The 23,121-nt window shown below is 34.6% G+C and overlaps 1 protein-coding gene across 1 annotated transcript; it reads left to right on the top strand.

The window, feature by feature from the left end:
* The first annotated feature begins 17,572 nt into the window (after window positions 1-17,572).
* On the top strand, window positions 17,573-21,602 carry LOC135685639 (major facilitator superfamily domain-containing protein 8-like). Its single transcript, XM_065201629.2, has 4 exons — window positions 17,573-17,958; window positions 18,283-18,386; window positions 18,528-18,724; window positions 19,004-21,602. Exons 1-4 carry the CDS (start codon window positions 17,840-17,842, stop codon window positions 19,202-19,204), a joined length of 621 nt encoding a protein of 206 aa, XP_065057701.2. The 5' UTR covers window positions 17,573-17,839; the 3' UTR covers window positions 19,205-21,602.
* Window positions 21,603-23,121: the final 1,519 nt, after the last annotated feature.

Here is a 23,121-nt window from a genome sequence, read left to right as displayed (position 1 = left end):
ACAAACTAAATCTCCATAAGTTTAGATATAACTTAAAAGATACACTTGATCCAATATGCCCTATAAATGATGGCGTTGAGGATACGAAGCACTACTTGCTGTCTTGCCACTTATACTATGCTCATAGACATTACCTTTCGAGCAGTGTCAATGCATTCTTACATCAACATGGCCAATCAAACTTTTAAAATAAAACGCTACTTATATGGCCATGAAGGCTACCAATTTTTGTTAATAGAGACAAATTAAAGGCAACTTTGAGATACATCCATTCATCGCAACGATTTTGGTAAATCACCGCTACCCTTGTCTTTCTTGTCACTTTTCGATGGATTCCAATGTTAAAGACTGTCCCAAAATTTAAGCTGGGTGTGCATAAACATTCAAACCCTCCTGGGTGTTTTGCCATGTATATACTTACTCTCCCTGGGTGTTTTGCCTAGCATTATTGTCCAGAAATGACTTTGAGATTATTATGCATGGCTATAGAATGGTTATGAAGATTCATGCTCATTGTGGTGTCATTACTGTACCGTATCTGTAGAAGTGGCTTGCAAGTTTCTGTGAACATAAAATATATCAGATTTAATTAATCAGCTTTTATGTGGATAAACTGTTTACTTCATATTTTGTTTCACATCTTGTTTCCAGTCATAAATTTTCAAAAGCCCTTGCCTATCTTGCTTGCTTTAGCTCTTGCTTCAGAAGCGCGACAAAGAAATTAAGCAAAGGCACATTGGTAAAAGCTCGAATTCAAAGTTAGATGTGTTCATTCACAGCCAGATCATAATTCTGCAATACTATTCCAAATAACTTCTACATAAAAAGATAAAAAGTTCCAACAAATCAACCGCTACCAATGATTGAAGAATTAGAAAATAAAATTTTTTCCAGCCAGTCATCGTAGACGGAAATGACACATCAGACATTCCTGGATACGGGAAGCAAGTCAACCGATCATAGACTACAGTGGCCTGTTCAGGTTATGAACACGACGAGATATTCCAACCAATAGATATATGGCCAATAGTGATATTTTTTTGTATATTCCAACCAATAGTTACATGGCCATTGAAATACGTCATGGTCTAGTGCCTTTAGAATCAGGGGATCTTTGAAGCTTCTAGTGTGCAGCAGACCAAACTAGTATAATCGAGGAAATTGTTTCCGACAGTGCTGCTATATAACATCATCTAAAAGTTGCACACCAAGCGTTCACAGAAAAAACAAATTGCTGTGTGGGGGCTCGTGCTTATAGATAAAAAATATCTGAAAAAAGGATGTGAGCTGGTCGGATGACGCTGGTAATTATACACAATCTAGTCTTACTTTTAGAGATATGAAATTCATTACATTTTTGTGCATAAATGTTCATAACATTTTTCATGAAGTTTTGCTGTAAAAAGTTCCTGTTATAATTGTGATTGCATTAATAATTGGAAAAAGTTTTCACACAAAGACAAAAATATCATACTATAAAATTATTCTTAGCTACAAGCTACTTTTAATACACTGTATAAATAATACCCCGGAGAGCACGAACTATGATTACCCCTGAACCATAACATAAGAGGTAAAAGATAAATATGAGTAGTCTTTTATCGAAGATTTTAGTTTAAAAAAGATACTTGAGATTTGATATTAGCGTTTCGGATCGCCTTGGTACCAGTTGTTTCCAAAGAAGTACCTTGGTCATTGTAGTACTGGAATAGGGTCTCTTGTGAAACCTGGATCGAATTTGTTGATGATCTTAAAAAGAAGAATAGGATGACTTCTCCATCATATTGTGCTTAATGACTCCCATGCAGGTTTTCTGTACAGCCTTCAATTAGACGTTCCTCTCCAAGATCCTGACATTGTTTCAGGTCCTGAATACTGCACAAATTTAAGTTCTTCCATCAAATAACTATAAGAACAAGCATCTATTTGATTGATACAACTTGTTTAATGAATGTCTAGACAGATATTTTGACCTAAACTTCAACATTCGTAGTATTTAGTTTCAATCAGATGTAGCCTTTTGTATGTAAGCAGAGAAAGAAAATTTGCAATAAAGAATTATGCAAAATTACAATCCTGAACGAGTGTCATTTACGGGTATTGTGTTTTTTAATAATTACAAGATCATCTATCTCTTTGAATTTTTTTGAAAATTTTAATTTAGAGCCTTTTTAAAGGGTGTCCGGTGACAATGTCCTTCTTAAACTTTGTCTCTATAATAGCATAAGATCCAAGTCATGGTTTAAGTTGTTAACCACGGTTTTGGGATCCTGCACGATCGTTAATAATAACCGTCATGGATAATGTAATTGATATAAATAATACCCCGAAGAGCACGAACTATGATCACCCCTACACCATAACATAAGAGGCAAAACCATAACAGGACCCTTAGTGATAGCAGTATTATCTTTACTGAAAAGGCTAGCCTGTATAAATATGGTAGATTATATCATTATTAAAAGATAACCTACTGAACGAACTTCCAGAGAAAAATAACAGTCAAAAGCTTCGTGAACTATTGCGGGTCCTGAATTTTTTTCTTAGGAGAGCAAAACTGAATAACGCTCTAACCACACCCCCTTTACGTTCAATGCCATTAATATTTCTTCTTCTTACGCACCACAATCTTAAAACTGATAAGCATAATGAGCTGATAATTGCAAAGCTAGTTTTTCCTTTAAATGAAAATTGCAAGATTAGTTTTCACGTATGGTCATTAAAGCGAATCAACAAAATAGATAGCTAAATATACTTTATTCACAGAGGATAAACCTGGTTAGCCTAACAACTAATCTTCCCCAGGATCCTCTATACTAACTACGCAATAAGAATATAATACGATGCTTCAAATTCCTTTAAATTATGAATACAGGTATAATATAATACAGGTATCCTTTAAATTTATAAAAGGCCTACTAACAATTTTGTTTAAAGAAAAGTTTAAGTTTTTAAATCTGAAACGTCAAGGTAATGCTGATACATTTTTCTCTTGAAAATTCCCAATGATGTTGACTGTCTAATGTTAAGTGGAAGTTCATTCCATACTTTACTTCCTTTTATTGATATTGACTGATCAGCCTTTTTCAGTTTTGATCTGGACACACACAAGTTTTTGTGTGATGAACTTTTCGTCAATCGCTGTTTAAGCTGATTTTGATGAGTGAGACCAGTCATATATTTTGGAGCTAGTTGGTTTAGCGCCTTGTAGACTACTATGGCTGTTTTGGAGTTAATTCTTCCTTGAATTGGCGGCCATCAAATTTCTTAAAAAGTGGACCTGAATGTTCACGGTCATATATCAACCTAGCTGCTCTCTTTTGAAGTTTCAACAGCGAGGATATCTTCGTAGAAGACCCCAAAACCACACTGCTGTAATCAAAATAAATTTATATGAAGTTTTGATAGAACAATTTTGTTGTATCAAATGGCAGGTAAGACTACGAAATAAAACAAGGCTGCGGCGTACAGTATTGCATACGTTTTTAACTTGATCGTTATATGTAAGATCTTGGTCAATAACAACTCCAAGGAGCTTTTGTTGGTGATTCTGAAGTAGTAATGGCTGCTCATTCATTTTCACCTCAATTGCTTGATCTTGTTGGTTTCTTTTCAGCTTCCAACAATTTTGCTGTGGCGTGACCAGAAGAGACTTTTTTTTCTACATTAACAGCCATCTTGTTTTCACTGCACCACGTTGCAATTTGTGTAGCAGATGTGTTCAATTCTGTTTCAGTCTCTTTGATAGTCTTACCAGAAACTTATATAGGGCTATCACCTGCATACATCTTTCATGCACCTTGTTTTAATTCGAATATTCAATTATTCAATATTGAAATATTGAAATTCAGAAATTGACAAGATTTTCATTAACGCGGAATTTTTCAATTCCTGTTAATTTATGTAACGCCTTATTTATAGAAATTTTTTGTAATAAGGTACTCAATTTCAAGATCGCAATGCGATGCTGATTCTGGGATGCGTAAAATGTACCCTATTTTGTGACTTTGCCAAAATTGTGTGACTCTTTTCACTGAAAATATTTAGGCTTGAGCAAGAATTCCTGATACCAATTCATGTTAGAACCATTATTTTTCTTAAACTTATGAGTAGGCAAGTTATAAAGCAGAATTCACTAAATTTGATTTCAACAACAATCCCTTGTGGTTCTTGACATATTTATTAACGAAATCAGACATCTGTAAAACTATAACTGCAACATATTGCTTGCTTCACAACATTGTGTTCAATGTTTTTTATGAAGAAATGAAAAAGTTGTGTCCCTGCAATGAATACATGCTAACAAAGACTTAATTTTCTTATCTAGGATTAGAACAATATACAAGACTAGATGTGCTGCAAAATTTGTTGTACTTCAATATGCCATTGATTTATCTAAAACGTTATCTGCAACATCATATCAGTAAATTCCTGCCCTTTTGTGCTTTTACTGACTGATTAAGAATGCAACCCAATTTTCAAAATTCTATGTCCCAGAATTCTAGCTTTTTTCGAGTTTCTCGGAACTCACGTGTAATGCGTTTTACCAACAGACTGAGCCCCCCCCCCCCCCCCCCGGGATCAAGTTTAAGGAGAGTTAAAAACTTGTTTCATTCATAAGACCGACGAGATAAACCTAACCAATGTTGCAAATTGAATTTGATATGACAGTGAAGAATGTGCTCGTACCCTCAGCCGATTGCGTGAAGATGACTCAACCATAAAATTTTTTAGCTTTTAAAAAAAACTCCAAGGAGGCGAACAAATTTGTGTTTAAGTGGGGATGGTGCGAATACCAAGGAAGACAAAATTGTTTAAATATGAAAGTAAGAAAATTAATATTATTATTATATCCAAAGTGTGTCATAATTTTTATAATTGTCTAAACTACCATGAAATTTGTACCATTTTTGGCACTTACTAATTTTTTGGAAAAAAATATTTGTGCCTTTTTTATTCGTTTTGGCCATCCCCCCCCCCCCCTGTTCAAACCTGCGTCCGGCGGCCCTGAAATACTTAGGCGTTTTTTCTGTTTGTCGGTTAAAAGCTACAAATGAAGGAATATCTGGCCCTTCTTTCTTGGGAATTGTCTCTCTAATATGCAAGCGAACTTCTTTCCTTTTGATATTCGAAGTGGGATTGCATTTAATCAAACAATACCCTTTAGATCCGTTAGCTATCTCGTTATAGTTTTTTTGGCATCATCATTGGGTTTATCAAATTATTCTCTGACTAATATCATTTTACATAAAATATTATAATGTAAATGCTTGGTTATGTAGTATTGTGATTGTTTTTTATTGTTTGGGTGTATTTTGGGTTTATGCCTTTTGGTTCGGTTTAGTTATGGATATACACGCAGATAGGGTTACGACAAAGAGTTATGTGTCTCAGTGATTTTTAACATGGCCAGATACTTGTCAAAATTCTCGTCAGCATGAAGTTTGGTTTAATGAAATTAAGTATTAGAATAACGAGTGTCATTTCGATCGAATCCCACAGAGTTTTGTATATTTACAAAGACAGTACTGGCGAATGACGATTACTGGTATCTGGGAACATTTCCACTTACGGGACGACGCTAGATAAATATGGACCCTTAGACGCCTTATTGTTTAAAGATCAATCGATCGTAAGATATATTTTCGAACGTTATGACTTCTGTCTGTTTGCTTTGTTTCTTACTGTATTCATCAAGAAACCTCTTTTTGCAGAAATGACAAAGCCAGTTGCAGATATAATTATCGCCAATCAGAAAACGCTTTGCTGCCATTTCTTCCTAAAAGTTTTTGAGTTAAATTAAGGGTCTTTATTAAGAAAACCTTTTTTAAAAAAGGCCAATCAAAAACGCCAACAATTTTGCCATTATTTAAAGAATAATTAATTAACTTAATCTTTCTATTAATGGGTTTCTTCATGGTTAGAGTTCTTTACACTGGTATTAACTAAAAGTTTCGTTTTCTCATGAACATTTCTAAAAAAAACCAAATTAAATTAAATTAATTTATTTACATCCATTGATTGGTAAATAGAGATTTTCGCTTCATTTATTGAGCAGGATAATGAATTAAAATGATACATCTCGAAAAATTCATGGGCGATATGGTTTTACTAGAGCATGTCAAGAAATAGATAACATTCAAAACATAATTAAGTTAGGAATAACAGGCTTCTTTCAACAATATAATTATAGATTACAGGGACCTTCGCTAATTTTTTATATTGTTGCGAGGCTACGTTTTAGTGATTGGGCTTTTACTATGGGAGTTTCAATTTAATTTGTTGATAGCACTTTGAATCCCCGATTTGAATATGATGTAATCTAAATCGTTGGATTATGTTGATCAGACTTTTTCAATATGCTTTATCAAATGAACTTTTAGTTATTCAGCAAGTTGGAGACACTTAATGCCTCGTTTTTTTAGTTTTTTATGTTAGGGGGCAACTCTTATCCACGGGCAATTTGCTGCCAAAGGACTATTTTGTTTGTCATTTGTCATTTGTCTGTCATCTTTTCACTCTCAGCTAGCTTATCTGACTAAAGTATCTGTTTAAAATCTTTTTTAAGGTTTTTTTTAACAAAGAAAACAACAATTTTCACTTTTTGTACTTTGCTTTTGAATGCCTGACGTTAATGAAGTGATCTATTACTTAGACGCTAGACTTATTATTATCCTTATACACAATTTTGACAGCTCGTCTGAAAACTCCCGGCTCGTGGATAGTAGTAAAATAAGTGACTTAACAATTTAACATATTAAATACTGGAGTTCCTATCTTTAGATTCGCGCAGGAGGGAAAATAGTGTGTTATTTGCATACAGATAAGATGCTATGGTTATTAGTTTTCTTAAACAGTTGTGTCACAAGTCTTTTGTTGATTTTAACGCCTATAATGAGTAATGCAAAATGAATACAGCTATTAATTAATTTTTGTGGGATTTACTTGGTGATAATTGCAGAACTTATTGAGCTTCATACAAGCAATTAACAAATAATAAAATCCTAAGTAATTTAGATATTTCTTCAACATTCTCCAGTTGCTGTTCTAAAAATGAACTAGAATACATAATAAAGTGAGTTTATGTTAATACGGCATTCAGGACAACTGAACAGAGTCAAAGATTTCTCTGACCTCGAAATAGATAATGTGAAGTTGTGAAGAGTTAAAAAGGTATGACACAAAAAACTCTTTGGTATGCTATGCTTCTGGTATTTTGTGCAATCTTAATGTTTTCCAGTGCCAAAAACTTTTTTAATTTTCAAAAAACATAAGATTTTGACGTCGTAATGGACCCAAGTGAAATGGGACGATCAACTCAAAACCATGGAGTGAGCGATTAAAAAACGTTTAGTTGCAATATATAAGCTCAAAACATCATTTTCCCTGAAAGAATTAGCAATTGTTTTCCTAGAATTCAGTTAAAGCCATCTAAGATATTGCAATGATACTTCCGGAAGACTGTGAAGTTAAAATTGGAATTTCTACAACGGCTGAAATATTAATCAAATGAACAAATCATGAAGATGGCTGATTGTGTGAATAATGTACAAAGCTTAAAGTGCTTCTGAGGTCCAAAAACTACCACTTTTTTTTAGTTTGACACCAATGTGAAGTTTTTTGATGATTTCGAAGAATGAACAATTTCAGACGATAGAATGTGAATATGCTGTTAAAAGGATAGGAAAGTGAGCAAGAAAATGCAATAGGCCTGATGAACCAGCACGATAACAGCCAATCTTGCTAGCAATGGAATAGAGCAAAAGCGAGTATTGCATTAGATGAAAGCATCATGTTGACGAATTTTTATACCTAATACAACCGGAAATTAATAGCGTTTGTTCAAAATTTTGAGAACCAGAGTAAGAAATGCCGCCATACCAAACAGTCTGCTGCGGTGATTTGATTTGGCCAAGCCATTTAGAAACGCTTAGAGCTCACAGAGGGCGAAAAGTGAACTGGATTTTATGAATCAACTTGTTCTATATATATAAATATTTAATCTAGTTTCGTTATTTACTTGATATTTTTACCAAACGAGAACTGAATTGGTTCAATTTGTTGTCAACTCAACCTCTATTGCCGTTTGTGTGGATCGGGCCACGTGAATCTGGACGCCCAATTACGTCACAGATTCGTTGCTTTGTTCACAGCTTAGACCAAATTTTAAACAACAATACCAATAAAATGAGACAGGATATAGCAATTTTGAAAAAAATTTGACTCCAGATTGGTAGAATGTATCTTTCAAAGTATTTTAATACCGAGACAAAATATACCGAGAAGAAATGGAGCAAAATTTTCAAAGAAAATTTAAGCCAGAATTAAAGAGAGAATTTTCAGTAGACAGATAACGTTTAAGAAGGCTAAGTAAATGTGAAGTCAAATTAGAGATGTCTTTAGTTAATTAACGTTGAACTCGCAAAGCTATTTAAATAGGCTGACGATTCCTCGTTGAAAGGATGAAACGCATTCCGGAAAAATAATAATTGTCTTTTTAAAACATTTTCTTCATAAAACTACACAGTTTAGTTTTTATATCATTATAAATATACATTTCCGGCAAGATTTCTCTATTCTCTGCTTCAATTTAGAAATCATTTGGGTCAAATGAGAATCCATATTTCTTTTTTACAGATTGCGTTAAAATTGAATAAAGAAGTTGACAAACTAGGATTGTCAAAGGCAAAGACGGTTCTTTAGGCATGGAGAGAGAACCATTAATAACAACAACTGACAGGTAAACCTAAAGGATGACCTTTTTTAGTTTCTTTTGCATATTAGCAACATTCTATCTTATTTGAAAATCATAACAACTTTCAACACTCAACAGTGTATACGACAGCCCTAAACAGTGTGTAATTTGTGTATCGAGGAAAGAAAGACATTGGTCTTCCTTATGGTCATTTAATCAACCTGTAGTTGTTATTGGACTTTTATCACGACTTTCTCGACAATATTCAGGCATTCACATGATGATTCCTCTGAGAAAAAGCTGCCCAACATTGAAGATGTTGAGTTGCCCGGTGATCTTAAGCCAAGAAGAAGAACAACCTATGTCATCTACTTGATTTCATTTTTTGGTGCAGTAGGTAAGAGAATTTTGTGCAATTCTACCCGTGATTTTCGCACATTAAAAGCATTTAGACTAAGAATTCAAATGAACGGAAACACTGCAAAACTTTCACTGTTTATCTTGTAGCGGAAATATGATAAAAGTTTAGCGGTGATTTTTTACAAACTAATAATTTGTTTCGTATAATTAATTGAAATTGTCCTAATATTTTTAGTAAGGAGTATGGAAATCGAAAAAGAAGCATAGATTATAGGGCCTGAATGAGATTCTCTTTCCAATTCCAGTATATACAGTTACAATGCCATCACTCTGGCTCTATATGAAAAAGGTACCGTTAATACTAAAGTTAATATTAAATTTGCTTCTTGTTATCTTATCAATTTTTGATTCTCTTGCTTGCAAAAATTTTAAAAACAACATTGAAGTTTCCTTTTGTTACGTCATTGCAACAATTGGAATCGTGCGCTACATTGCAGTCATTTGGAAGCTGCTTAAATGGCATGCGCTTGATGTTAAATGTTTTACGGAAATGCACAAGTTCATTTTACTATAAAGACCAATATGTTACATATTGCTTCAATTACTTTTCTACTTTAATAAATTAAAAACATTACAAAGTAAAGATAAAAGCATCTTTTTAAGCTTGTTCTTTGATTTTCTGCTATGATATATGGTACCATATCATTCGTTTCCTTTGACGTTGTTAATTCGTTTTCTAAGTTTTATGTTGCTCTAGTTTTTTTCTTTTCTACCTTTTCAAACACCAATCATTGCAAGGGAGTTAAAAAATATATTCGTGAAGCGAAGAAATTTTTCTCTTTGCTATGAGACAGATAATGCTTTTTTTAGTAAAAACATTTTATAGTTATTAGAATAAAGTTTCTGTTTTAAATTGAGCATTCTTTAAACATAGATTGTCAAAAATGCTAGAGTTCTATTTTATGTAACATATGTAACATAATTATTCTCAAATATTTGGTACCATCGCATATGTTTCCTGTTTACGCCATTTTAGCTTGATCAACTGGTAAAACCAAGGGTTCTTGGTATTGCAAATGGTGGCTATAATCTCTCCAAGTTGATTGGTTTAGTTATTTTAACTCCATGGCAAACCAAGCACGGTGCCCGTGGGCCTTTACTACTATGCAGCATGCTCGACTTTCTTGCATCCACTCTGTATGCTCTCGCAGCAGCATTTCCGGGAAGCAATGGACTAGCGATGGTCGTAGTTGCAAGATTTATAAATGGTTTTGCAAATGGTAGGAAAATCATTTTGTTTTTTAATTGTATTTAATAATAGTGTTTGCACAATCTTATGGCGTGCATATTTCGCCAAGAACAGGATTTCTAAAGTTTAAAAATCGTTTGAATTTTGGGCACCATCATGTCAAAGGATGACTTTACTTTGCCCATTTTTCATAAGATATCCATATAAGGACATGGGGGTAACTAGACGTCACGTGACGAATTAATTCTCATTTTATTATTTTAAACGTATTTCTACCAAAAAAGATAAACTATATTTCATATCCCACTGATTAAACCGGATATATTTCCTTAAAAGCGTCATTCCAGTCGTGTTTCTCCTTCACAGAGGATAAGCAGGAACTTCTCCTGATTTAACCCCCATTTTACCCCAAAAAACAGAGGCAGTCCCTGTTTATCATCATAATTCAAAATCACCTGTTAATAAAGAACTCAAAACTGGGAATCAAAACTCCCCCGCCCCAAAGTGGTACTTCCCGCCATTTCCATCTGGTCTACAAAAAAAATTAGAGATAACGGAAACTTTCGATTGGTGGTAACGCAATCCGTTTGAATGGATGAAAGGGATACATGAATATAAAATAGGAGGATTAACAGAAAAGAAAAATTTTGTAACGGCCTCTGTAACCTATGATTAAATTTATTTCTAATTAGGTCAAGAGGTTGTTTGCCGTACAGTGTTGGAAAATTCAACAACCCTGACGAACAAAACGATGATCTTTGCAATTCTTTTCACAATTTACTCCCTGGGATATGCGGTTGGGCCAGGTAACTGCTAATCTAGAAAATATTCTCACACTAGTTAAAAAAGGACAAACTCTTTTGTTGTCCGTTAGTAACGGTGTCATTTGCTGTCGATCATATCTTTTCATCTCTACTGTTCTTTATATTCGGTAGTGGAAATGACCTTCAATTGCTCTTGCTCTGAAGATATCTTTGTTTAACGTTGTCACGAGAGTTTCTATAGGTCTGCCTCTGATTCCCCTCTCCGATCCTTCAAAGTAGAATCTCATCGCTTTTTCCAGCCGGTGAACCACCGGACAAACGCAATATGTGACCAAACAGCCGCCATCTACCCTTGAGGATGTCAATTGGAATTGGTCCTTCTTCGAATCTGTTGGGCAAGTTCTGACTGGAAATCGTGATAGGATTTAATCTATCCATGCAGGCTATCGACAACTGTTTTTTTCTTTGTATATCTTCTGCATCCCTTAACAAAGGGCCAAGCTTTTTAACTGTCTTTCATTGCACTGTGTTTCTGTTTCCTCGAAAAATGTCTATTTTATCTGTTTTGTTTTATTCAAATTATCTCTTTGAAGAATTTCATCAATCTTTTTTGTGATGGTATTCTTCTCTACTTCGCTAGTTGTGATGAGATCAGCATCATCAGTATATATAACTTCCAGAGAAAAAAAGGATCATCATTACAGTTATCTCATGTATGAAATTCCTTAATTTTCGGAGCGATTCTTCAAAATAAATGTTAAACGGTAGACCAATAATCACATCACCTTGTGGTGAGCCCATATTGCTACTGAAGGGCTCTTTCTCGGCATTTATCTATGTATGTATGTATAATTTTGCCATCAAATGAATTACAATTTAAAATTAAGAAAAAGAAAAAGATCTAATTACAGATATATAAAATTTACAGATAGAAGTTAAAAGCATAGACTAAAACACCCCAAGTTAAAAATGGCAGGGATAGCAATAAAAAGGTCAATACGATCTTGTTTCCATAATGGTCCCTCCAGAGGTGTTATAAAAGAAATGTTTACATGAAAAATTGATTTGTATCCGAAACTAGGAAAAAAGTAATTCTGGAAAAATGCTAACTAGAACCTAAGGGCTATCCTCCTGACTTTGTAGATCATCAAAGAATTTATCTTTGATCTTGTGTTTGAAACTATTGACGTAATTTGCAGATTTTAGTTTTGACGGTAGATTGTTCCAAATTGTGGGACCAAGATATGAGAGGCAATTTTGCCCTTTATTTTTCTTTCGGAAAGGTTGATTCAGTTTGTTTTTAGATCTTCGAGTGATTCTGTTCTGGCCAACTGGTAAAACATCTCTGCATGTAGGGTGGGGCTGAATTATCAAAAAATTTGAAAACTTTAGCAGTCATACATTGTTCAAATCTCTCTTTCGTGGGGAGCCATTTGATATTTGCGAATTCCTTGATTCCTATATGTGCTCCGTTATTTAGATTCAAACAAAACCTGATACATTTATTTTTTTTGAGCTGTCTGAATTCTTTTGGTCAATCTTTTGTTTAAGTATGGAAACCAAGCACTGCTTGCATAGTCAAAATGGGGCTGAATTAATGCGTTTGCTAGCAATCTACGAAGGGAAAAGTCAAGAAAATGTTGGTTTCTGTATAGAAATCTTATCCTGTCATTGATTTTGCCTAGGATTCTTGTAGCCATTGATTCCCCGGACAGGTTCTCGTCGAGCATTCGGTCTAAATATTTGACTGAGGTGTATTGTTTAATCTTGATGTCGCCTCTTCTGATGTCCAGTTCTTTTCTGTCTGTATGTTTATTCTTTTTTCCAAAAAGTATCGATTTTGTTTTGTCCTCTCCAAAATGAATGCTTAGTATGTTATCAACAAACCAATCGCAAAGACCATTGAAATTTCTGTTTAGTTGTTTTCTATTTCATTCACGTTATTGTCTCCAAAAACAAGACAGGAGTCATCTACATACAGAAGTAAATCACAGTCGACTGCCTGTGGCATGTCATTTACAAATAAAAGGAAGATTAGCGGACCACGAATAGAGCCTTGTGGAAAGCCACACGATAATTCACCAGGTGATGAGGAATCTTTTTCTATGTTTACAAAGAAAGTTCGGTTTGTTAGATATGATCGAAGCCAAAGTATGACTGAGTCAGCAAAGCCAAGGTGCTTCATTTTTTTGAGGAAAATTTCGTGGTCGATTGTGTCAAATGCTTTTTTTGATCTATTAATATCATGCCCGTAAACATATTATTTTCAAAACTCTGAACTATTTTGTCGCTTAGATATGATAAACATGTGTTGGTTGAATGGTAAGGACGAAAGCCGGATTGGTAACGATAGACAATTTTGTTTTTATCTAGATATTTTTGTATCTGCTCGTGGAAAATTTTTTCAATTACTTCAGAATTTTGCGGCAGAATTGAGATTGGTAGATAATTTTTTGGTTCATCTTTGTTCCCCTTTTTAAAGAGAGGTTTCAATTTCGCTTGCTTGAAATCGTCGGGAAAACATGCTAGGGAAATTGAAAGATTGCATAGCTCGGTAATTAGTGTTGCTAGTATTGATGCATCCTCCTTGAGGAATTTCCCTGCAAGATTATCGGGTCCGGCTGCTTTTGACGGATTTATTCCCTCCAGGAGTTCAAAGACGTTATCATGGATGGTGTGGTGAAGTTTAAATCTTTCATTTTCAAGATTCAGCTTTTTGTAGTATTTTATAACACTTTCTATACCAAATCTACGAGGTGGGTTAGGTAGCTTCTTTACAAGCTCTGTAGCTCAATTGGAGAAGAAATTCATAAAAATATTAGAGTTGATTTTATCATCAAAAGAGTGTTTCCCGTCCAATTTTAGGCAAATCTTTGAGGGCTTATCTTGTTTGGAACGTAGATCAAGTGATTTGAGGCTTTTCCATAATTCTTTTGGCTTGTCAATATTTTGATTTAGTTTGCTAACAACACAATTTCTCTTTTTCTTTTTTCTAAGAGGCAAGATGTTATTTCGGGCTTTTCAGTTATGCGTGTTGGTTCTTGGATTAGTTGCTTAAGTCCGTGAAGGGAGCAGAATTCCCTGTAGCGCTTGATCCCATTAGAGTTGCTCATTTTACTGTCCATCAAGTCAATATTCAAGTCCCCCAAGACAAAAACCTCTTGATTATCAAATCAGATTTTTCTGTTTTTGAAATAGCTACATTTAGTTTTTAGAGAACCACTTGAGTTGGGCCGTCAGTAAAGGATGCCAACTAGGATTGGTTTGGATTTGGCAAAAATATGTCGAGAAATATATTTTCTAGGTCTGCTGAAAAATGTTCTCTTAAATTGAAAGACAGATCTTTTCTGATATAACAAGCAACACCCCCACCTTGTTTTTTTCTGTCAGATCTTTTCAGTTCATATCCGTCAATTTTAACTTCGCTGTCAGATATTGTGCCATTAAGTTTTGATTCTGTAGTTCCAATGACAGCAGCATTTGAATTTTTAGCAATGAGACGCAATTCATCGATTTTTGGCAATAAATTATTTATATTGAGGTGAAGGAAGTGTAGCCTCCTTTTCTTAATGGATTCCACATATAATCTTCTGTTGAACCTTGGGCAAATTAATTCACTTCCGTGGGTATGGGTATTGTTTGTTGCTCGTAAAGCTCAGGAAAGGGGTCAGCAGCAAAAGGTAACTCTTGCCAAAGGTCAACCTTGTTGGTGTTTTTGCAAGACAAACAAGTATATCCAGATTTATTTTTCGACGGTGAGGAGAGAATTGCAAACTCTGCATTAGATATTTTACCACACCTTTTGTGAACCCAGAGACCACACTGTACGCATTGGAACCCTTTTCTGACCGTTTTGTTACAGGTTTGGCAGAGATTAGAAGGTCCTCGGTGAAAATGAATGACACCCGCGAGCAGCATAAGGAGACTAATGAAAGATTTGTTATTTTCGAATTCTAAATCGGAAAGTGCGCGAAGAGATAATTGCTCTTGCATGTAGTCAGATCTGATATTGCTAATGAAGGATAAGGTTTCTTTTGTAAATAAATCATGGTTTTGTTGATTCTTCATGAAATGATATGGGTTTTTTTTATCTTACTCTTCGTGTGTAAAAACTATTAGGAAAGTTAACATCAGACTTGACCAACATAATTGTCTCTGCTTAGGAAACCGACCTGTCACTCTTTTTTTCTTAAAGAGGTGTTTAAGATTTCTCTTTAGACTATATCTATTCAAAGAACCTCTACAGAACCAATGGCCAAGTATCCGAAGCAAAAACCACATAATTGGCATTATTATTTGAGAATATTTCTTCAAATAAGGAATAATCTTTCCAGAAGATGTTTTGTTTTGGATTTGATAACTGGAGATAACAGTAGTTACTTGTCTAAAAGGTTGGCCAGAGCTATTTACTATCTCTGCCAGGTTGTAAGTATTATGATCAGTTACCATTCTTCCCACCCACTGTTTCCTGCATTTATTGGTGTGTGGGTTTGTCATTGTAAATGTGTATGTTTTGGGGGTTGTTTGTGTTGATGTTTTTGTGACTGTATTATAGGTTTCTTTATTTATAGTGCTTGTTTGTCGTTTTCTGGTTGTGTGTAAACAAGGTTTTGTGGTTGTGTTTGTGTAGAAGGAGGGGTCTTTAGATGGGTATGTTTTTGTAGTTCTGCTTGCGTGTGGAGAGGTTTATGTGATTGTTTTAGTGCTGGCGATTTAGGCTGTCTGTCAATATGAGAATGATTGAGTGTATACTTTAGTGCTTGCTTGTCCCTTTCTTTCAGCCTAGAAATAGAAAGATAGACAGACCTTGCCAGCTTCTCATTTCCACTCTCAACTAAATGCAGGTTGTCTCGGAAATAGAGATTTTTATCAAGGTCTCCATTTGGCATAGTCCAAGTGTCATCAGGTTCTAGGAAGATGAAGTTCTTTTGAGTGGACTTTCTGCATAGATACTTTAGCTCATCATTGACAGTGCAGGTGCTTTTTCTCATGAAACCTTGTTTTTGTTCGCGAGGGAGTAGGCCGGTGATAAGGATCTTAGCATTGAGCTTGGCTTTGTACACAGCTTCATCAATGGTGATGATTCCTTTTGCAATATTTGATGGTGAATCTTTGCCTATGTTATTGGTTCCACAGTGTATTACACATATAATCAATGCAATATTTCCAATGTGTTGAAGAATCAATGCGTTGTTTATTGTTGTGTCTATGCAATAATCCATTTGTATGCCAACACTATATCTGAAGTACTGCGACTCGGTCAATATGCTGCTTGTGAATCTGACAAGAACTGTTCTACCTTAGCTTGAATGCGATGTAGAACAATATTTGACAAGATCTCTACCAATATCGGGAGTAATATGACTGGTTGTAGGTTAGTAACAGGCCCTTTGGTTTTTCCAGGCTTCTGCAAGGCCACAAGTATGCCGCCGCCCAATTCTAGTTCTATTTCCGGGTTCACAAATGTTATGGTTAATATTTTTCAGAATGTAGAGAACAATCGAACAATTTTTAAGAAGGGGGTACTAACAAGAAGCGGAGCTGTGATTTCCCTTTATAATTTTATGAAATAAAGTACAACATTAATGGCGACTCCAAAGTTTGCTTGATTGACAAATGCGAATTTGTTAATTATTATCTCAGATGGCTTTGTTATGCACTTTTTGTTCTCGCCGTAAACATGAGTATTTATAAAGGACTTTTGTTGGAAAATGTGACTGACTTATACATCTTAGAAACGTTTTCTATATGATCGAGCTGACTAACTTTCTGATTCAGTTTATGTTCCTTACTTTGCTTGAGTGTTATTATCCAACCAAATTATGCTTCGAACGTATAGTTGAACAAGCAAAAATGGTAAAAAATATTCATATAAAAGCAAGTAGAAACTTCGAAACAATGTGATAATCTTTCTTTTTTAAGCTCAGTAAAATCAATCGTGATAATGTTTCTATTTCAGGTCTTACAGCTTTTCTGGCTATCGTTTTTAAAAATGAATATCGTAATTCGTTTATCATCATTGACGCCTTCAATGCTCCTGGATGGCTCGGAATGGTTATGCAGTTTATTAGTTTCACTTCAGTACTGATCTGGTTCCAGGAATACAATTTAAACAGTGGCAAAGAAAATAAACCAGGTGATTGAAATACAAATGTATTTGTGTGGCTTTACTTTCACAAAAGTTTTTAGTTCTATGAAATTATATTAAAGTTAGTCTTTAAAGACTACACATTTTAACGTGGCTTTTACTGAAGCTGATAGAAACGTTTACTAGATATAAATATTAATTTTTCTACATTACATCAATTGTTTTTGGTATTGAAAAATTAGAAAAATTAATTAATTCTTTTGTGTCGTTTTAGAGGATTTACCAAAACCGGACAACTTTGCATTGCATCTGATGTCAATTTCCTATTTTGTTATCTGTGTAGTTTTTGCAGCAATTGAAACGTAAGAAATACTTATCAATTCCTTTACTTTTCAGAATATAACCATATTAAAAAAGTGAAACAATGCGTACCTTAATGGCGCTGTAACAGTTGGCAAATTAGCTCTTTTAATTATTTCAAAAGTTTTTACTTCTCAAATAATTTTGCATTCAGTCACTATTCTAAGTTCTGATTTTGTCAGCTAAATTATGTTCAGCGAAATTGAGATAAAACTACTTCTTGGTTATCAAACTATCATTACTATTTTTGAAAACTTTTCCACGCAAGTTGAAAAAGTTATTCTTTGTTATTTGCACTTCCGGCAAGGCTGACAGCTCCACTCATGGTAGATGAATTTGCAATGACCAAACGTGCCGCTGTTTTCTATTCTGGCATTCTGTTGTCTTTCCTTGGACCGATTGCAGCTTTATCGCTTGGATTTATCAAGTGCACATCCAAACGGTAGCGTTTTAGTACTTATTCAATTGCAAATACTTTATGGGTACATATTACGAATGGAAATTTCCCAACTAAGTTCTTGCATGCAATCAATCAAGAGAATAAATGACTTATAAAAATTACGGATGAGCATTCATTTTCTTGGCTTGATATAAAAGCAAACATTTCTTTCAGCGGACAAAATCGAGCTGAAAAGCACATAAAACAACCTTAAAATTTAAAATGTAATATAAAAGAGTAAAAAGCTTTAAAAATTCAAACTAATTTCATTACGGAATCGTAGGCATTGTTTTGTAAAAATATGTTCAAGCTTCTGTTTTTATTTAGAATGGATGAAAGACAAGTGCTTTTGGTAGGATGTACAATTGCATTGGTAGGCTATATCGTATTTTTACCCTGGGGAAACACATATCCAACTCTTCAAACAACAGGTGAGATATCATACGATATGCTATTCTAATAATACATTGTCACGCCAATATTATACAAATCCCTGCAATAGTATCAAATGTAAGGTTAATGTTAGCATCCTAAAAAAACAATATAACAGAATGCCGTCTTCTCAATTTTAGAGTTTATCAGAGTCGGAAATCTGACACAATTTCGTTTGAAAGAAGGTTGCCCAGCAAAGTACCAGTGGTGCAAAAATACACCAAAAATACACATGGAGCAATTCGTAATTGCAGAATTGATAACCATGACTGGCTTCATGTTGCCTTATCTAGTTATAACTGGATTGTATTCAAAAATTGTTGGTCCACGAAAGCAGGTAGTATCACATGAAACAATTTTAAATCAACAACTTTTTTAATTTGTTTAATATAGTTGATAATGATGTTGTGCATACGCCATCGCATTCAAGTAGATGATATTCAATTTTACAAATGTTTTATTATAACTAAACTAAATTGTTTATCTATTGTATCACCGGATCTCGTTTAAATTAGATTACTGTTTAACATTTTTAAAAGAGCACAAATTCAAAGCACAAACATTTTTATAGAAAATATTGCAAGATTGGTGATAGCAAATTCTGTTCTCTCTCTAGGGTGTTTATCTTGCTGCTCTTTCTGCCGTTGGGTGTGCCTCAGCAACTACAACACCATTGCTATTGTCGTATATTTACGAACAACAGGGACCCAGATGCGTATTCCTTGTGATAGCTTCTGTTTTAATAACTTTCATTGTAGTTTTCACGTATTTCTACAGTAGATTAGTGCAATTTGAAGAGTACATTAAGAAACATTAGAATATTTAGAATAAAGATTCTGAAACATTTTTCAGATATCTCGGAGAAACAGCATGAGAACCTAATAAAAGCTGTCTATGTTGAAGCTTGTGGTGCCTTTATAGTAAGGAAGATGGTTGAATTTGAAATCATCGCTTTATTCATATTCTCAAAAAAGAAGGTTTAGTTATTCGCAAAATCGAAAAAAATACATTAATTCTATTAATTTGAGCTATATCTTGTGTTTGTTGTAATTTTTCAAATTTCGGGTATTTCATGTATTGTTTTAATCGTTTTACCCAAAAATTACATGGTTTCTTTAAGCTAAAATTTTAAGATTTTTGCTTCCTTGCTGGATATGTTTAGCATTTTAAATTTTCATCACTTCTGTAGGGAAAATATAGAAACACCCTTGTTTAAGTGCCCTGGTATATCCTTCTCCGGCGAATTTCCCGCTGAAATTATTTGTGCAAAATCCTCCATTATTCTCAACAATCCGGATCCAGAAAGTAAGTCTTAAAGGTCAAACTTTTGTTTCTCGACATCTCAAATTCGGCGTAACAACCAAGGTATTCGAGTCACTGGGTTCGGTAAACAGGACTTTATATACAATTTATAAAATGTCTAGGTTTCAACTGTGAAACTTTAAACGAGGATGGGTCTCAACACATAAATAATGTAGACGGGGAAAATTAATTATTGGAGAAGCATGTAATCGGTCACGTATGAAAAGTGTTCTTTTAGAAAAATGAAATGTAAAGAAGTACCAACTTTTTGGGAAAATATATTAGAAGATTGGCAATTATTTACATTTGCTGCTAAATATAGCTAAAATTCGGTCTTGAAATGTTGATTTTGCTTTCATTAAAAACAAATAAACAGAAAGCTTTCATGGAGTTAGCTTCTAAAAAACCCGCTTTGCGGAAACTTGAAACCTTATTGCCACAATGGCCTTTTTTCCCTCATACACAAATCAATCATAATGAGTGTCATTCAAGGGGTGAATCAAAGTAAAAGTGGTTCTTCAATCAAGAGAAATGTTGCTAATGAGCAAATAAAACTAATAAATTCCTTCTCTTTGCGTATCTGACATTTGTCTTCATTAAAGGCTCTTCCTCCATGATAAAAATAATTTTTCTTTTCGTCTGTCTTGTTCAGTTAACTTCTTTCGGCATGTGCAAGGTAGTTTGTTGAAAGAGATAAACTATTATTCCATCAAATGGATTTCCAAAGTATTCAGGGAAGAGAGAAGAGACGCCGGGACTGAATAAATAATAAAAAAGAAATTGGTTATTGAAAAAATTGATATTTTAAATATATATGAAAAAATATATATGTAGTGATGCTTTGCCACAAATTGTTGATTTGATGAAAATTGATGAAAAACGTTTTTCAAACTGTTGATTAAACAAATGCAGAAAAGATATAAAGTGCAATCAAGATTCTTCCAACTAGAAGAAGATTCCTTTGGAGAGCATTATTGGTTTTGCTTCTGACACAGATTATGTTATGTTTGGTCAAAAACAAAGTGTATCGATTCAGCTGAAGAGAGATTTGTCAGATGCTAGCACAGTTAAGGGTAGCTGTCATATGCGCTATCTTTGTGCGTCAAATACTTGTTTATAATTATTAACCTCTGGAGGATTTGCGCATAAAACCCACTTATTGGTAGATCAACCCTTCGACATAAAGAGTTTAAGTATTTTCAGGAGTTTGCAAAGACCCAACCGTATAAGATTATCTGCTTAGGTAAACAAGATGGCTGTCTCTGGCGAAAGCTATGTGGATAGAATGAGCAAACATAGCACGCACTGGGATGGGAATCGCTAAGTGCTAAAAGATGGAGTAGGCATATTGTTCTTTTTCATAAAATCATAAACAATATGACTCCTGAGTACACAAGGTATCCTATTTCAGTACATAATGAACCTAGCTATTTCCTTAGAAATCAACCTGTTGTAGGGCAAATAAGGGCAATAACTGAAAAATCTAAATCTAGTTTTGGTACCCTAACTCCTTGCTTGAATGGAATAAACTTGATCCCAAAATAATAGAATCTCTTTCTATTTCTCCTTCCGAACCTAAGCATTTTGAAAAAGAAATAGGGCTCACAAATTAGGCCTCCCCAATATTACCTATATGGTATCCAGTATCCAAAAAGGGGTGCATATTTGACCAAATTAAATGTGGGACTAAGCAAATTAAATTCAATAAATTCGAGCATTATTTCAAAGATAAAATAAACCCACTCAGTCAAACAAACGATGACATAGAGTATACTGAACACTTCCTGCTGCTCTGCCATTCCTTTAATGAACTTAGAAGAAGTCTCCTCGCTGGTGTCCAAAATATACTCAAAGCCTATGGTAAACCTGAGGCTCTAGATAACAATCTATTGAAAATCCTTTTATATGGGAAAGGAAGAGTGTAGTTAAGGTTTTACAGTAACTTGTTATTTAACTTTTTGGAATGTATAAAAAATGGCAAGCATTGCAACCTTATTTTACCGATTTTGTTTCCAAGGTAAAGACAATCATACACAACCGAATCTATTCTTCAGGTGCTGCGCAATACGTTTTTTAACGCTCATTGATTTCCTGAATGGTCAATGCTACTAAGTGCAATCCGCCGTCTTTGCTGACAGATCATCGCGCTATGCCATATATGAATTGCAGATATCCAATCAGCGGATTTAGGCTATTTCGTCCATAATGAAAAATATCAAATGTATTCAAAATAGGTTGAATTGTATTTAGATCCAGAAAACAAAGTTAGCCGACTCAGTGCACATCGACAAAACCAATAGTTAGAGTATGCAATGGAGTAGCTATGATTGAAGAAACCAAAACCTGAGCAACCTTTGAAAAATTGTTTCCTAGATTTGATGGTTTTTGTCTCGTTCCCTGAAAGCCTTGTGGTATCTCCCATTTTAATCAAGTTAAGCATAGAGTGTAATAATTAAGGATTTTGACCTTTGGAGGATACTATAAAAAGCTGCAAATACGTCTAAACCGCAAAATTATAGATTAATTCCACAACAGGACCCCTAAATAAGCAATTCATGGTCGGTGTCTGATTCCAGGGAAAGACTGATGCAGCTATCACACAATCGAATGATTGAGCGAGAAAGAGAGAGGCAAAAGGAGGCGGAGTGAAGTAAATAAAGGTTCAATCCGAGAAGTAGACACGAAAAGAAGGAATGGTGATGGTAGGGGGGGGGGAGTGGGAGGGGGGGAGTGGGAGGGGGGGAGTGGGAGGGGGGGGAGTGGGAGGGGGGAGTGGGAGGGGGGGAGTGGGAGGGGGGAGTGGGAGGGGGGGAGTGGGAGGGGGGGAGTGGGAGGGGGGGAGTGGGAGGGGGGAGTGGGAGGGGGGGGAACGCACCGCATACTGCAGAATAAAGCATGACTCGTATTATGCTTAAACAATTATTCTAGTGCAATGCCTCCTAAAAAGATCAAACGGATATTTGCAACTTGGTAAATGTAATTTGATATTGACAGTCTCCTAAGGATATTCGCGTAGAACGATTCTAAAAAGGTAGAATATGCGCAAACTCTCTGCAGGTTTTAGCTTGAATGAACTCAAAACTTTATCATATTGACTTGCTCATGTACGGAGTGTAATAAGAATAATAAGGTTTAGAAAAAAACACTTTTTAACATTTCGTTAAAACTTAAATTTAACAAACCAAAAAAGCCTACTTTTTATTAGTCTTCAAAATATTTAAATGAATTAATACTGCTCGGAATTCAATTTTTTGCTGCCCCCGAACCAAAACAATGGGCACTTTGCTGCCCCCGAACCACTAGGGCAGCCGAACCACGTGGGCCGCAAATAAAAAGAACTCGAAAAATCAAATTTTTGATAAATTTGCTTACTTTTAGGAAATTTCATGTCTGAAAGATATATTAAGGTTAACAGAAATTTTTGTTTTTTAG

Source organism: Rhopilema esculentum, chromosome 15 (genome assembly GCF_057945365.1).
Source record: "Rhopilema esculentum isolate cy_ngs chromosome 15, ASM5794536v1, whole genome shotgun sequence".
Lineage (NCBI taxonomy): Eukaryota > Metazoa > Cnidaria > Scyphozoa > Rhizostomeae > Rhizostomatidae > Rhopilema > Rhopilema esculentum.
This window is presented reverse-complemented; position numbering and strand designations above follow the sequence as displayed.